At 42.4% G+C, this 12,500-nt stretch overlaps 2 protein-coding genes and 3 non-coding genes across 6 annotated transcripts in view; 1 reads left to right on the top strand and 4 right to left on the bottom strand.

Moving 5' to 3' along the window:
* Nucleotides 1-2,022, bottom strand: part of lpxn (leupaxin) — a 5,507-nt gene extending 3,485 nt beyond the window's left edge. Inside the window, exons 1-2 of one of the 2 annotated variants that reach the window (XM_041239417.1) lie at nt 1,862-2,021; nt 1,129-1,328 (exon numbers count right to left, since the gene is read on the bottom strand). Coding sequence is in view for 1 of the 2 variants with exons in the window: in XM_041239416.1 (XP_041095350.1) it covers nt 1,862-1,874 (13 nt within the window). In the remaining variant the exon portion in view is untranslated. Of the gene's footprint in view, nt 1-1,128; nt 1,329-1,861 lie in introns of both variants that reach the window. The other variant, XM_041239416.1, reaches the window with a different exon arrangement.
* Nucleotides 2,023-4,043: 2,021 nt separating this feature from the next.
* On the bottom strand, nt 4,044-4,117 carry trnai-aau. Its single transcript has one exon. It is a non-coding gene; the product is annotated as a tRNA-Ile (tRNA).
* A 373-nt stretch (nt 4,118-4,490) lies between these two features.
* On the bottom strand, nt 4,491-4,563 carry trnak-uuu. The gene has a single exon. It is a non-coding gene; the product is annotated as a tRNA-Lys (tRNA).
* A 279-nt stretch (nt 4,564-4,842) lies between these two features.
* Nucleotides 4,843-4,914, top strand: trnaa-ugc. Its single transcript has one exon. It is a non-coding gene; the product is annotated as a tRNA-Ala (tRNA).
* A 2,324-nt stretch (nt 4,915-7,238) lies between these two features.
* On the bottom strand, nt 7,239-10,268 carry si:ch211-119e14.1. Its single transcript, XM_041239358.1, has 2 exons — nt 10,243-10,268; nt 7,239-8,003 (listed from the first exon to the last, which is right to left on the bottom strand). Exon 2 carries the CDS (start codon nt 7,992-7,994, stop codon nt 7,239-7,241), a length of 756 nt encoding a protein of 251 aa, XP_041095292.1. The 5' UTR covers nt 7,995-8,003; nt 10,243-10,268.
* Between the last annotated feature and the right edge of the window lie 2,232 nt (nt 10,269-12,500).

Here is a 12,500-nt window from a genome sequence, read left to right as displayed (position 1 = left end):
GCAGTGTTATTATTATACACAGCATCCTAGTTCATATTGTATTCTAGCAGTGTTATTATTATACACGGCATCCTAGTTCATATTGTATTCTAGCAGCGTTATTATTATACACGGCATCCTAGTTCATATTGGATTCTAGCAGTGTTATTATTATACACAGCATCCTAGTTCATATTGGATTCTAGCAGTGTTATTATTATACACAGCATCCTAGTTCATATTGGATTCTAGCAGTGTTATTATTATACACGGCATCCTAGTTCATATTGTATTCTAGCAGTGTTATTATTATACACAGCATCCTAGTTCATATTGTATTCTAGCAGTGTTATTATTATACACGGCATCCTAGTTCATATTGGATTCTAGCAGTGTTATTATTATACACAGCATCCTAGTTCATATTGTATTCTAGCAGTGTTATTATTATACACAGCATCCTAGTTCATATTGGATTCTAGCAGTGTTATTATTATACACAGCATCCTAGTTCATATTGTATTCTAGCAGTGTTATTATTATACACGGCATCCTAGTTCATATTGTATTCTAGCAGTGTTATTATTATACACAGCATCCTAGTTCATATTGTATTCTAGCAGTGTTATTATTATACACGGCATCCTAGTTCATATTGTATTCTAGCAGTGTTATTATTATACACGGCATCCTAGTTCATATTGGATTCTAGCAGTGTTATTATTATACACAGTGTTATTATTATACACGCATCCTAGTTCATATTGTATTCTAGCAGTGTTATTATTATACACAGCATCCTAGTTCATATTGTATTCTAGCAGTGTTATTATTATACACAGCATCCTAGTTCATATTGTATTCTAGCAGTGTTATTATTATCAGCGCTGGCTGTAAACTGCACTGTGTTTAAATATGAAGCCTGCATTGTAACCCTGTCTGGGCTTCCCTGTGACACCTGTGCACCTGGGAGAAAGCAGGGGGCTGGCAAATAAATACATAATAATAATAATAATAATGATAATAATAATAATAATAATAATAATAATAATAATAATAATAATAATAATAATAATAATAATAATAATAATAATATAATAATTTCATCAGTGTCTTTGATAGCTTCATAATGTTTAATGAAAACTATACAGATTATGCCGACTTCTGCAGACTCCACTTCCGCTGACAGGAAGCAGTTGCCTCACTTCCTGCCTGCGGCCGAAACCGCCTCCTCCTGACTTCGGGCGAAACTGTGTTTCACTTCCCCAGGAAGTGATGTCACAGCGGCGCTGAGGTGTGGAGGAACAGAGGCCTTGAATAGCTAACATGCTGGAGCGATGAGGTGATGACTGTAGAGAGAGGAGAACGCAACAGATTATTGAGAGAGAGAGAGCGAGTTGAGAGAAGAGAGGGAGGGAGAGTTGAGAAGAGAGGAAGAGAGTTGAGAAGAAAGGGAGGGAGGGAGAGGGAGGGAGAAAGTTAAGAATGGAGATATTGTAGAGAGGGAGAGAGAGAGGGGGGAAGAGGGACAGAGAGGGAGAGAGAGTTGAGAAGAGGGAGAAAGAGAGTTAAAAAAAAGTCTATCCAAGTCCCAGGACTGACCAGCACTGTATATCAGTGATTATGACCAGAATTCTGTAGCAGTATGAGGTCTCTCTCTCTCTCTCTCTCTCTCTCTCTCTCTCTCTCTCCATCCCTTTCTTCTCAACTCTTTTACTCTCTCTCTCTCTCTTTAATCTCTGTCATCACCCCACCACTCCCGCATGTTACATATTTCAGCAAAGGCATTCAAACGAAGCGCAAATTCTTTGTGAACAGCTCTTTACCAAAAAACAATAATAAATATATATATATATACAAAACAAGAAAACACAGATCTTACCTAGTTCGTCCATTTCATACAGTGAGTTTGCTGCTGTGTCATGCGTGTGTGTGTTTGTCAGTTTCCTGCTGCAGTGTGTGTGTTTGTGGCTTTCGAAATGACTTGTAGAGGAACTGGTCGCAAAACTGCAGAGAGAGAGCGAGAGAGTGGAGTTCAGAACTGCTCATCTCTGCGATATTTGAACAGGACTCTGCAATCTGGATTATAAACGCAGAAAACGCAGTCTCTCTCTCTCTCTCTCTCTCTCTCTCTCTCTCTCTGTGTGAACAGGACTCTGCAATCTGGATTATAAACGCAGTCTCTCTCTCTCTCTCAGTGTGAACAGGACTCTGCAATCTGGATTATAAACGCAGTCTCTCTCTCTCTCTCAGTGTGAACAGGACTCTGCAATCAGGATTATAAACGCAGTCTCTCTCTCTCTCTCAGTGTGAACAGGACTCTGCAATCTGGATTATAAACGCAGTCTCTCTCTCTCTCTCAGTGTGAACAGGACTCTGCAATCTGGATTATAAACGCAGTCTCTCTCTCTCTCTCAGTGTGAACAGGACTCTGCAATCTGGATTATAAACGCAGTCTCTCTCTCTCTCTCAGTGTGAACAGGACTCTGCAATCAGGATTATAAACACAGTCTCTCTCTCTCTCTCTCTCAGTGTGAACAGGACTCTGCAATCTGGATTATAAACGCAGTCTCTCTCTCTCTCTCTCAGTGTGAACAGGACTCTGCAATCAGGATTATAAACGCAGTCTCTCTCTCTCTCAGTGTGAACAGGACTCTGCAATCAGGATTATAAACGCAGTCTCTCTCTCTCTCTCTGTGTGAACAGGACTCTGCAATCTGGATTATAAACGCAGTCTCTCTCTCTCTCTCAGCGTGAACAGGACTCTGCAATCAGGATTATAAACGCAGTCTCTCTCTCTCTCTCAGTGTGAACAGGACTCTGCAATCTGGATTATAAACGCAGTCTCTCTCTCTCTCTCAGTGTGAACAGGACTCTGCAATCAGGATTATAAACGCAGTCTCTCTCTCTCTCTCTGTGTGAACAGGACTCTGCAATCTGGATTATAAACGCAGTCTCTCTCTCTCTCTCAGTGTGAACAGGACTCTGCAATCTGGATTATAAACGCAGTCTCTCTCTCTCTCTCAGTGTGAACAGGACTCTGCAATCAGGATTATAAACGCAGTCTCTCTCTCTCTCTCAGTGTGAACAGGACTCTGCAATCTGGATTATAAACGCAGTCTCTCTCTCTCTCTCAGTGTGAACAGGACTCTGCAATCTGGATTATAATATCGACAGTGCATTTAATTGTTAAACGTAAAACTGCCGTTGATATTAATATTAATAACGATGATTGGTATTATATAATTCGCGTTACACAACAGAGTCTGTCCTGTCCTCTATTATAAAAACTCCAGCGACAGCCTAATTAATCAGAAATTACAAAATGTTAAGATCATATTATATATAAATATATAATTATATGCATATATATATATATATATATATATATAGATAGATAGATAGATAGATAGATAGATAGATAGATAGATATGGATATAGATAGATAGATACACACATAGATAGATAGATAGATTCACACATAGATAGATAGATTCACACACAGATAGATAGATAGATACACAAAAAAACTCATTCCAAATTCAATTGCAATTTTACAAAAAAAAAAAAAAAAAAACATCTTGAAATGAAGTTTATTTTAGTTTCTTCTGCAGGGGCAGGGGCAACCTTGACTCGACTCACCACTCAATTCTGCAAGCATATCCTGCACCAGCAACACCACAGAGACTCGCTCTCCCTGCGTTGTAGAGCACCTGCCTCTCGGGTCCTCGCTTGCAGAAGCTGAGATTGTAGATGCAGGAGATAAAATTTGGTCGTGAGGAGGTCTCTATAAACAGAGAGTGTGTATTTATTTTAGAGAGAGCGATTGATTGATTGATTGATTGATATTAGCTACTGCAGCGCAATGCTTTCAAAGTCAATGTTTGAGTCTTATTCAGACCGGAGGAAATTGTCTTTTTTTGTCTTTTTTTTTTGTTGCATTAATAATAATATTATATAATAATAATAATAAAACTAATAATAATTTTTAACATTGTTTTTTTTTTTTATTATTATTATTATTATTAGTATTACAATTTTCTTAAAGAATATAAAATATGATCTGGCCCGTACGGGGATCGAACCCGCGACCTTGGCGTTATTAGCACCACGCTCTAACCAACTGAGCTAACCGGCCACCCGTGAAGGAGCCTCGGCGCCTGTGACCTCATCAACGAGTCTCTGCAGTTCCGCAGCCTACCGCCAGAGGGGAGTGTGACTCAAAAAATAGCTTGTCGAGACATTTAAGTTTAATGTCAACGACCAGAGTTTTAAATTAAACGGATCTCTCTTATATTTGGGGAGGGGAATCTGAAATCAAATTGCAATACCGTGCAGTGGAAAGTATTACGCATTTAGAAAGGACTGAGCGTTTACATTAAAAATAAAAACTAAAAAACTAAAAAAACAACAACAAACATAATAGATAATATTAAGGATAGTAAATATACAGTCAGGGGCTGTATCTATTTATAATGTATTTATTAAATAAAAACAACGAAAATATATTCCGCCCGAACAGGGACTTGAACCCTGGACCCTCAGATTAAAAGTCTGATGCTCTACCGACTGAGCTATCCGGGCTCTGAAAGAGTTTCCTATCCGGACTATGTGAGACTCGCTATCCGGACTCTGCTAGACTCGCTATCCGGACTCTGCTAGACTCGCTATCCGGACTCTGCGAGACTCGCTATCCGGACTCGGGAACGCTGGGCTATCCGGGTTCGTGGAATTCAGAATTCTAATTGATGACCTGTAGTTAACTGTAATTCCGCTGACAGCCGCAAGAGGGCAGTGCGACCGGGATTGAAGAGAAGAGAATGAAGAGTCGGGAGGGATAACCGGGATCAGGACAGCAGGAGCGGGGATGTAGCTCAGTGGTAGAGCGCATGCTTTGCATGTATGAGGCCCCGGGTTCAATCCCCGGCATCTCCACGATCACTTTTTCTGTGGAAATATTATTTATTGTACAATATTACACCTTGCTTCAAAAAAAAAAAAAACAGGAATGAAGAGTCGGGAGGCCGGGATCAGGACAGACAGCGGAGGATGGACTCAGTATTAGTTAGGCCGCAATGTATTGAGGCATGTTTCATATACGGCATTTTTTAATCTAGTGGAAAATACCTTATCCACCCTAGATATATATAATATAACAAAATATTTTATTTGCTTCATATATCTATAATATTATTATCTATTAAATAATTATCCATAGGCTGCGTTAATTTATATATTATAGCGTATTATATCATCATATATATTAGATATATATATAGTTTATTTTAAACAAAAAAAGTACACGCTTGTTTTAATAATGGGATGTTTTGCTCGATTTTGAGATCCGTTCATTCTGCTTTGCACAGAATATCAAAATGTGCCTTTTCATCTTCTTTCTTACTGCAAATGTTGAAGGATGTTGAATGAATAAAATAGAATTTTCTAATTATCATTTCGTGGTGTGGTTTGCCAAACACGATTCAGACAGCCCCCCTGAGCTTCAATCTGCATAGTTTTATATATTATACAGCAACACCAAACACGATTCAGACACCCCCCTGAGCTTCAATCTGCATAGTTTTATATATTATACAGCAACACCAAACACGATTCAGACACCCCCCTGAGCTTCAATCTGCATAGTTTTATATATTATACAGCAACACCAAACACGATTCAGACAGCCCCCCTGAGCTTCAATCTGCATAGTTTTATATATTATACAGCAACACCAAACACGATTCAGACACCCCCCTGAGCTTCAATCTGCATAGTTTTATATATTATACAGCAACACCAAACACGATTCAGACAGTTCCCTCTGACAAAAAAATTTAACAAGCTTGTTGAAATTGTATTAAAGTTTATTAAAATTAAAAAAAAAGAAAAATCATTTGGTTTATAAATTTTACACATTTAAAAAAGCGATTCACAAACATTAGAAAGAAGGGGTCAATTTTTTCTCCAATAAGAAAGAATCACTGACCCAGGCAAGGATCTGGTTTCAGACCAAGAAATCTTAATTTTTACACTCATAAACATTGCAATATGTACAGTAATATTTCTGAAAAATATATATATTCTTAATAGAAATTTTTAAGAAATGTTCCCATCCTTCTTGTCAATGATATTCATTAGCATTTCTCCTTTGAAATTTGAAAAGTTCTTCATTTTCTGCACCAGTACGTTTTTATCTGGGTTTAAAAAGCAAACAGAACAAAACAGCAACACTTTCTTCAAATAACTGCCATAAATTCTCAACAAATTCCTTCTGGAGTCCCACGGGAATCCTGCCTGGATTCTTGTCGATTCCTCTGAGTTCTGCTCGTTTGGAATTCAGCCCTTGTTAATTGGCGTGGGTTTCAGTTACCCAGGATCCTTTGTAACAAACCGCGCTGAATCTCATGTAGACGTCTCTAACGGCTTTGTGTTTACAGAGAAGTTACTGAGGGAAGCCACGCACGCTTGCACATCAGTACAGTGTTACTATGCAGAGTCACGATGGACTGGATGCGGAAATCTGTTTGCAGGATATATGTCAGTACACAGTTGTATCAGAAAACTGTTAGGGTTAGGGCTAGGGGGTTGAGTTAAGGTTAAGGTCAGGGATATGGCCAGGGCTAGGGTCAGGGATATGGGTAGAGTTATTGTGAGGGATATGGCTAGTGTTAGGGTCAGGGGTATGGCTAGGGTTAGGGTCAGGAATATGCTAAGGTTTAGGGATATGGCTAGAGTTAGGGTCAGGGATATGTCTAGGGTCAGGGTCAGGGTCAGTGCTCTGGCTACGGCTAGGGTCAGGGTACCTGAAATCACAGCACATTTCAAGCAGGGTTTGTAAATAGAGACGGTCCAATTTCGCAGATAAAATGATTCCTGGGAAATCGCAGGATTCTCAGCTTTTAACAGAGACACTAAGGCACCTTTAGGATTCCTCCTATAGATGATATACTTTTTTTTTTTTTTATAAGCCATTGTTAATGCAGGACACTGAAACAAAAATCCACAACCCCCATTCCCCACCCCCACGTCCAAATGATTTTTCCCTGCAGATTTGGGGTACCGTATGGTTTCCCAAGCCTCGTAGCGTTTACAACGCAGTCACGTCACAGGTCTAAAAATTACCGCTGGCAGACCAAAGGTCCGTCAAAACGGCGGGTTGCGTCTAGTGCAGTCCGGGCGAGAAAGGAGGGTGGGCCGCAGGTCAACTTTTTAGCGGCCCCTTCCCAACCCCTCTCGCCCCCATCGCTCAGAAGCGAGTTTCACCCCTCCCTCTTCCCCTTCGCCCCCTTCGCCAAATCAAAACCCTCCATACTGGAGTAATCACCCGAATCCGAATCCAAATTTTCTGCGTCTGTCGGCGGCCTCTCCTCTTTCTCTCCCGCGGCTGCTGCTTTGCAACCTTCCTCCTCGCGGTCTTCCTCCTCCTCGTCCTGCCCCCCGGCCTCCAAATCCTCTCCCCCGCTCCCCTGTCTGTCCCTAAAGAAAGCCAGCGCCCCACTGAGCCACGCCCGGGGTCCTCGTGCCTCCCCCAAGTCGTCCATAGAGTTCGCCGGAAACAGCTTCGAGAAGGTGTACCCTCCCTCCGTCTCTCTGTTGAGCCGGTGGTAGAAATAAACTAGCAAGGCGGCCAGCGCCACCAAGAGGAGGAACAGGAGCACGACTACGGTGGTGCGGCTCGAACCCGGCTCTTCATAAATGACTCGCGGAGATCCATGATGAGGCTGCATTTCTGCATGGCTTGCTTTCTTCAAAGGCCAAGGAGTTTTCATGGTAGTTTGTTTCTGACCGGCTCCTTCTGTCACGCGAACGGCAGCTGACGTCCCGGTCGTCTCCGTAGGGATTTCCTTCCCGGCGGTCGAGGTGCGAGCCCCTGTCTCGGAGGTTGGCGTGCCGGGATACGTGCTTGGGGGGGCGGTAGGTGACAGTGTGGCTTGCTGGGCGCCGGTTGTGGAGTTATCCGCGGCAGCGTTGCTCGCCAGCAGGAGTAAAAGGAGGAACGCAGAGAGCTGCGTCATTTTTGCGAGCTGGAATAAGAAACAACGGGAGAGAAGCGGTCGTTAGCGTTTGCTTTTTGTGGCAAATGGAGCAATGCACGTTGGTGATAACAATCCTCAGTCGCCATGGCTGTGGAAACAAAGAGAGGAGAGGAGAGGAGAGAGGGAGAGAGGGAAGAGAAGAGAGAGAGAGGAGAGGGTAGGGGATGAGAGGAGAGAGAAGAGGCGGAGAGATAATTTGCTAAAGATGGCTAAACCCAGCCAGTCACTGACATCATCGCCATGACAGCACATCCCCAGTCAGAGTTCTCCGTGTGAGAGAGAGTCGCTGAGCGTGACACGCATCAACAGCAGAGCAGTGGAGGATGAAAAAAAACAAAACAAGTTTCATAAGACAATTTGATAAGCAGGTTTCCAGCTATATGAAAAAAGAGGGCAAAAAGATACAAACACACACACAGGAAACACACACACAGGAAACACACACACAGGAAACGGTGCAGGACTTTGATGAGATGAACAGGCAACTAAACTGAAAAAATAAAAAATTCACGCGAGCAACATTTCCACTGCAAAACAACTGCTCTCGTCAAACTGGATACAGCTCTGCAGACCCCTATAGAGTGAACTCCCTCAGCTTCATAGAGTCCAGTGAAAGCTGCTGAATAATGTTCCCTTGTTATCATATTGAATTGCACCCCCTCTATATAGAATGAACTCCCTCAGCTTCATAGAGTCCAGTGAAAGCTGCTGAATAATGTTCCCTTGTTAGCATATTGAATTGCACCCCCTCTATATAGAATGAACTCCCTCAGCTTCATAGAGTCCAGTGAAAGCTGCTGAATAATGTTCCCTTGTTAACATATTGAATTGCACCCCCTCTATATAGAATGAACTCCCTCAGCTTCATAGAGTCCAGTGAAAGCTGCTGAATAATGTTCCCTTGTTAACATATTGAATTGCACCCCCTCTATATAGAATGAACTCCCTCAGCTTCATAGAGTCCAGTGAAAGCTGCTGAATAATGTTCCCTTGTTAACATATTGAATTGCACCCCCTCTATATAGAATGAACTCCCTCAGCTTCATAGAGTCCAGTGAAAGCTGCTGAATAATGTTCCCTTGTTATCATATTGAATTGCACCCCCTCTATATAGAATGAACTCCCTCAGCTTCATAGAGTCCATGAAAGCTGCTGAATAATGTTCCCTTGTTAACATATTGAATTGCACCCCCTCTATATAGAATGAACTCCCTCAGCTTCATAGAGTCCAGTGAAAGCTGCTGAATAATGTTCCCTTGTTATCATATTGAATTGCACCCCCTCTATATAGAATGAACTCACTCAGCTTCATAGAGTCAAAGGAAAGCTGCTGAACAATGCTTCCCTGTGCTTTACCAGACCTCTCTGTGCTTTACAATGCTTCCCTATGCTTTACCAGACCTCTCTGTGCTTTACAATGCTTCCCTATGCTTTACCAGACCTCTCTGTGCTTTACAATGCTTCCCTGTGCTTTACCAGACCTCTCTGTGCTTTACAATGCTTCCCTGTGCTTTACCAGACCTCTCTGTGCTTTACAATGCTTCCCTATGCTTTACCACACCTCTCTGTGCTTTACAATGCTTCCCTATGCTTTACCAGACCTCTCTGTGCTTTACAATGCCTATAGGAACCCATCAGTCTGCCATTCCCCGATTTCTCATGCATGAAATATTAAAATATTCAATCTTATACATAAATACATAAATAATGCAAAGAAATAAATAAAAATATGCGAATAAATACGTACAAATAAATACATTATCCATCTATCCATCTATCTATAAATATCTATCTATATCTCTCATATATATAACACTTTAAAATCTGGTAACATTTTTCATTGAGTGTCGAACTGCTTGCTGTGCGCATATCAGTTGATATGTAAATACACGCCTGCCTCTTGCACACATAAATACAATGTTTCTGACGCCGTGGAGTTGATGTGGAAATCATTTACCTGCACGATATATTTAAACACACTCTTGTATCTTGTCCTGTTGCCGGGTTAGACTGACAGTTAGGGCGAAAGCTCTACCGTGCAAAAAAATAATAATAATAATAATATATATATCGACCCGTTCAGTCCATCGTAACCAGGCACCGTTTTAAGATTGCAAGGATGCGTTTGCAGAATCCGTGAGCGTGTTTCCTACGGGATTGCGACGCAGGCGCGCACAGCGTCCACACGCGGATGTTAATCTGATCGGTATAACCCGAGTTTTCTTACCGTTGTTATTCGGGAGCTGGGAGTATGTTCGTCGCGTCCTTATTTTGAATAAACGGGAGGTGACTTTTACCTCGGGGGGCGGGGAGGGGGGGGGGGGGGGGACGGGGGGGGGGGGGGGGGGCGGGAGTTCAGTCCCCATGGGGATTACGTTCGTTGAGTCACTTATTTTGAATAAACGGGTGGGACTTCTCACTCGAACGAGGTGAGGGGGGGGGGGGGGGGGGGGGGGGGGGGGGGGGGGGGGGGGGGGGAGAATTAGCCCACCTGTGAAAAATTTCTTATCATAGTGTTGGGGCAGTACTGTCATCCCGTGGTTGCACAGACCAGACCTCTCTGTGCTTTACAATGCTTCCCTATGCTTTACCAGACCTCTCTGTGCTTTACAATGCTTCCCTGTGCTTTACCACACCTCTCTGTGCTTTACAATGCTTCCCTATGCTTTACCAGACCTCTCTGTGCTTTACAATGCTTCCCTATGCTTTACCAGACCTCTCTGTGCTTTATTACACTTCGCTGTGGAGAAACTTCTCTAAGGACAGATGGAAACCAGCAGGCCTGTTTAAAGTGGTCTATATTAGGCAGTTTTGTCTTCCCAAGCCAGCAGGCTGGGCTGCAGTCTCGTTGCTGTTTTGCCGTCTCAGTTCAGCAGCAGCCTCGGTGTGGTTTGCAGCTCTGGGCTCGTCTCGTTCTGAGTCAGGCCTGCAGTGACAGAAACAACCACTTCCTGAGCAGGGCTGGGTACCATGGCAACCGAGCCGAGGACCCTCAGAGCAGCGCTGCCCTCCGAAACCCACTTACACACAAACACACACACACAGAGAGGGAGACACACTGATGCACTCAAACACACACACACACACACTGTGCATTGACTCTCACACAGTGCAGATTCCCTGTTCTAAACTCTCTATATAAATATATCCCCTCACTCGCACACACTGTGCATTGACTCTCACACAGTGCAGATTCCCTGTTCTAAACTCTCTATATAAATATATCCCCTCACTCACACACACTGTGCATTGACTCTCACACAGTGCAGATTCCCTGTTCTAAACTCTCTATATAAATATATCCCCTCACTCGCACACACTGTGCATTGACTCTCACACAGTGCAGATTCCCTATTCTAAACTCTCTATATAAATATATCCACTCACTCACACACACTGTGCATTGACTCTCACAGTGCAGATTCCCTGTTCTAAACTCTCTATATAAATATATCCCCTCACTCACACACACTGTGCATTGACTCTCACAGTGCAGATTCCCTATTCTAAACTCTCTATATAAATATATCCCCTCACTCACACACACTGTGCATTGACTCTCACACAGTGCAGATTCCCTATTCTAAACTCTCTATATAAATATATCCCCTCACTCACACACACTGTGCATTGACTCTCACACAGTGCAGATTCCCTATTCTAAACTCTCTATATAAATATATCCCCTCACTCGCACACACTGTGCATTGACTCTCACACAGTGCAGATTCCCTATTCTAAACTCTATATAAATATATCCACTCACTCACACACACTGTGCATTGACTCTCACACAGTGCAGATTCCCTATTCTAAACTCTATATAAATATATCCACTCACTCACACACACTGTGCATTGACTCACACAGTGCAGATTCCCTATTCTAAACTCTCTATATAAATATATCCACTCACTCACACACACTGTGCATTGACTCACACAGTGCAGATTCCCTATTCTAAACTCTCTATATAAATATATCCACTCACTCACACACACTGTGCATTGACTCTCACACAGTGCAGATTCCCTGTTCTAAACTCTCTATATAAATATATCCACTCACTCACACACACTGTGCATTGACTCTCACAGTGCAGATTCCCTGTTCTAAACTCTCTATATAAATATATCCACTCACTCACACACACTGTGCATTGACTCTCACAGTGCAGATTCCCTGTTCTAAACTCTCTATATAAATATATCCCCTCACTCACACACACTGTGCATTGACTCTCACACAGTGCAGATTCCCTATTCTAAACTCTATATAAATATATCCACTCACTCACACACACTGTGCATTGACTCTCACACAGTGCAGATTCCCTGTTCTAAACTCTCTATATAAATATATCCACTCACTCACACACACTGTGCATTGACTCTCACACAGTGCAGATTCCCTGTTCTAAACTCTCTATATAAATATATCCCGTCACTCACACACACTGTGCATTGACTCTCACACAGTGCAGAT

This window comes from Polyodon spathula, chromosome 54 (assembly GCF_017654505.1).
Source record: "Polyodon spathula isolate WHYD16114869_AA chromosome 54, ASM1765450v1, whole genome shotgun sequence".
Classification (NCBI taxonomy): Eukaryota; Metazoa; Chordata; class Actinopteri; order Acipenseriformes; family Polyodontidae; genus Polyodon; species Polyodon spathula.
The sequence above is the reverse complement of the archived record's forward strand: the minus strand, read 5'-3'. Positions and strand labels throughout refer to the sequence as shown.

What these genes read in the sequence shown, in the direction of transcription:
- si:ch211-119e14.1 (XM_041239358.1), bottom strand. Translation starts at nt 7,994, where the DNA reads ATGACGCAGCTCTCTGCGTTCCTCCTTTTACTCCTGCTGGCGAGCAAC.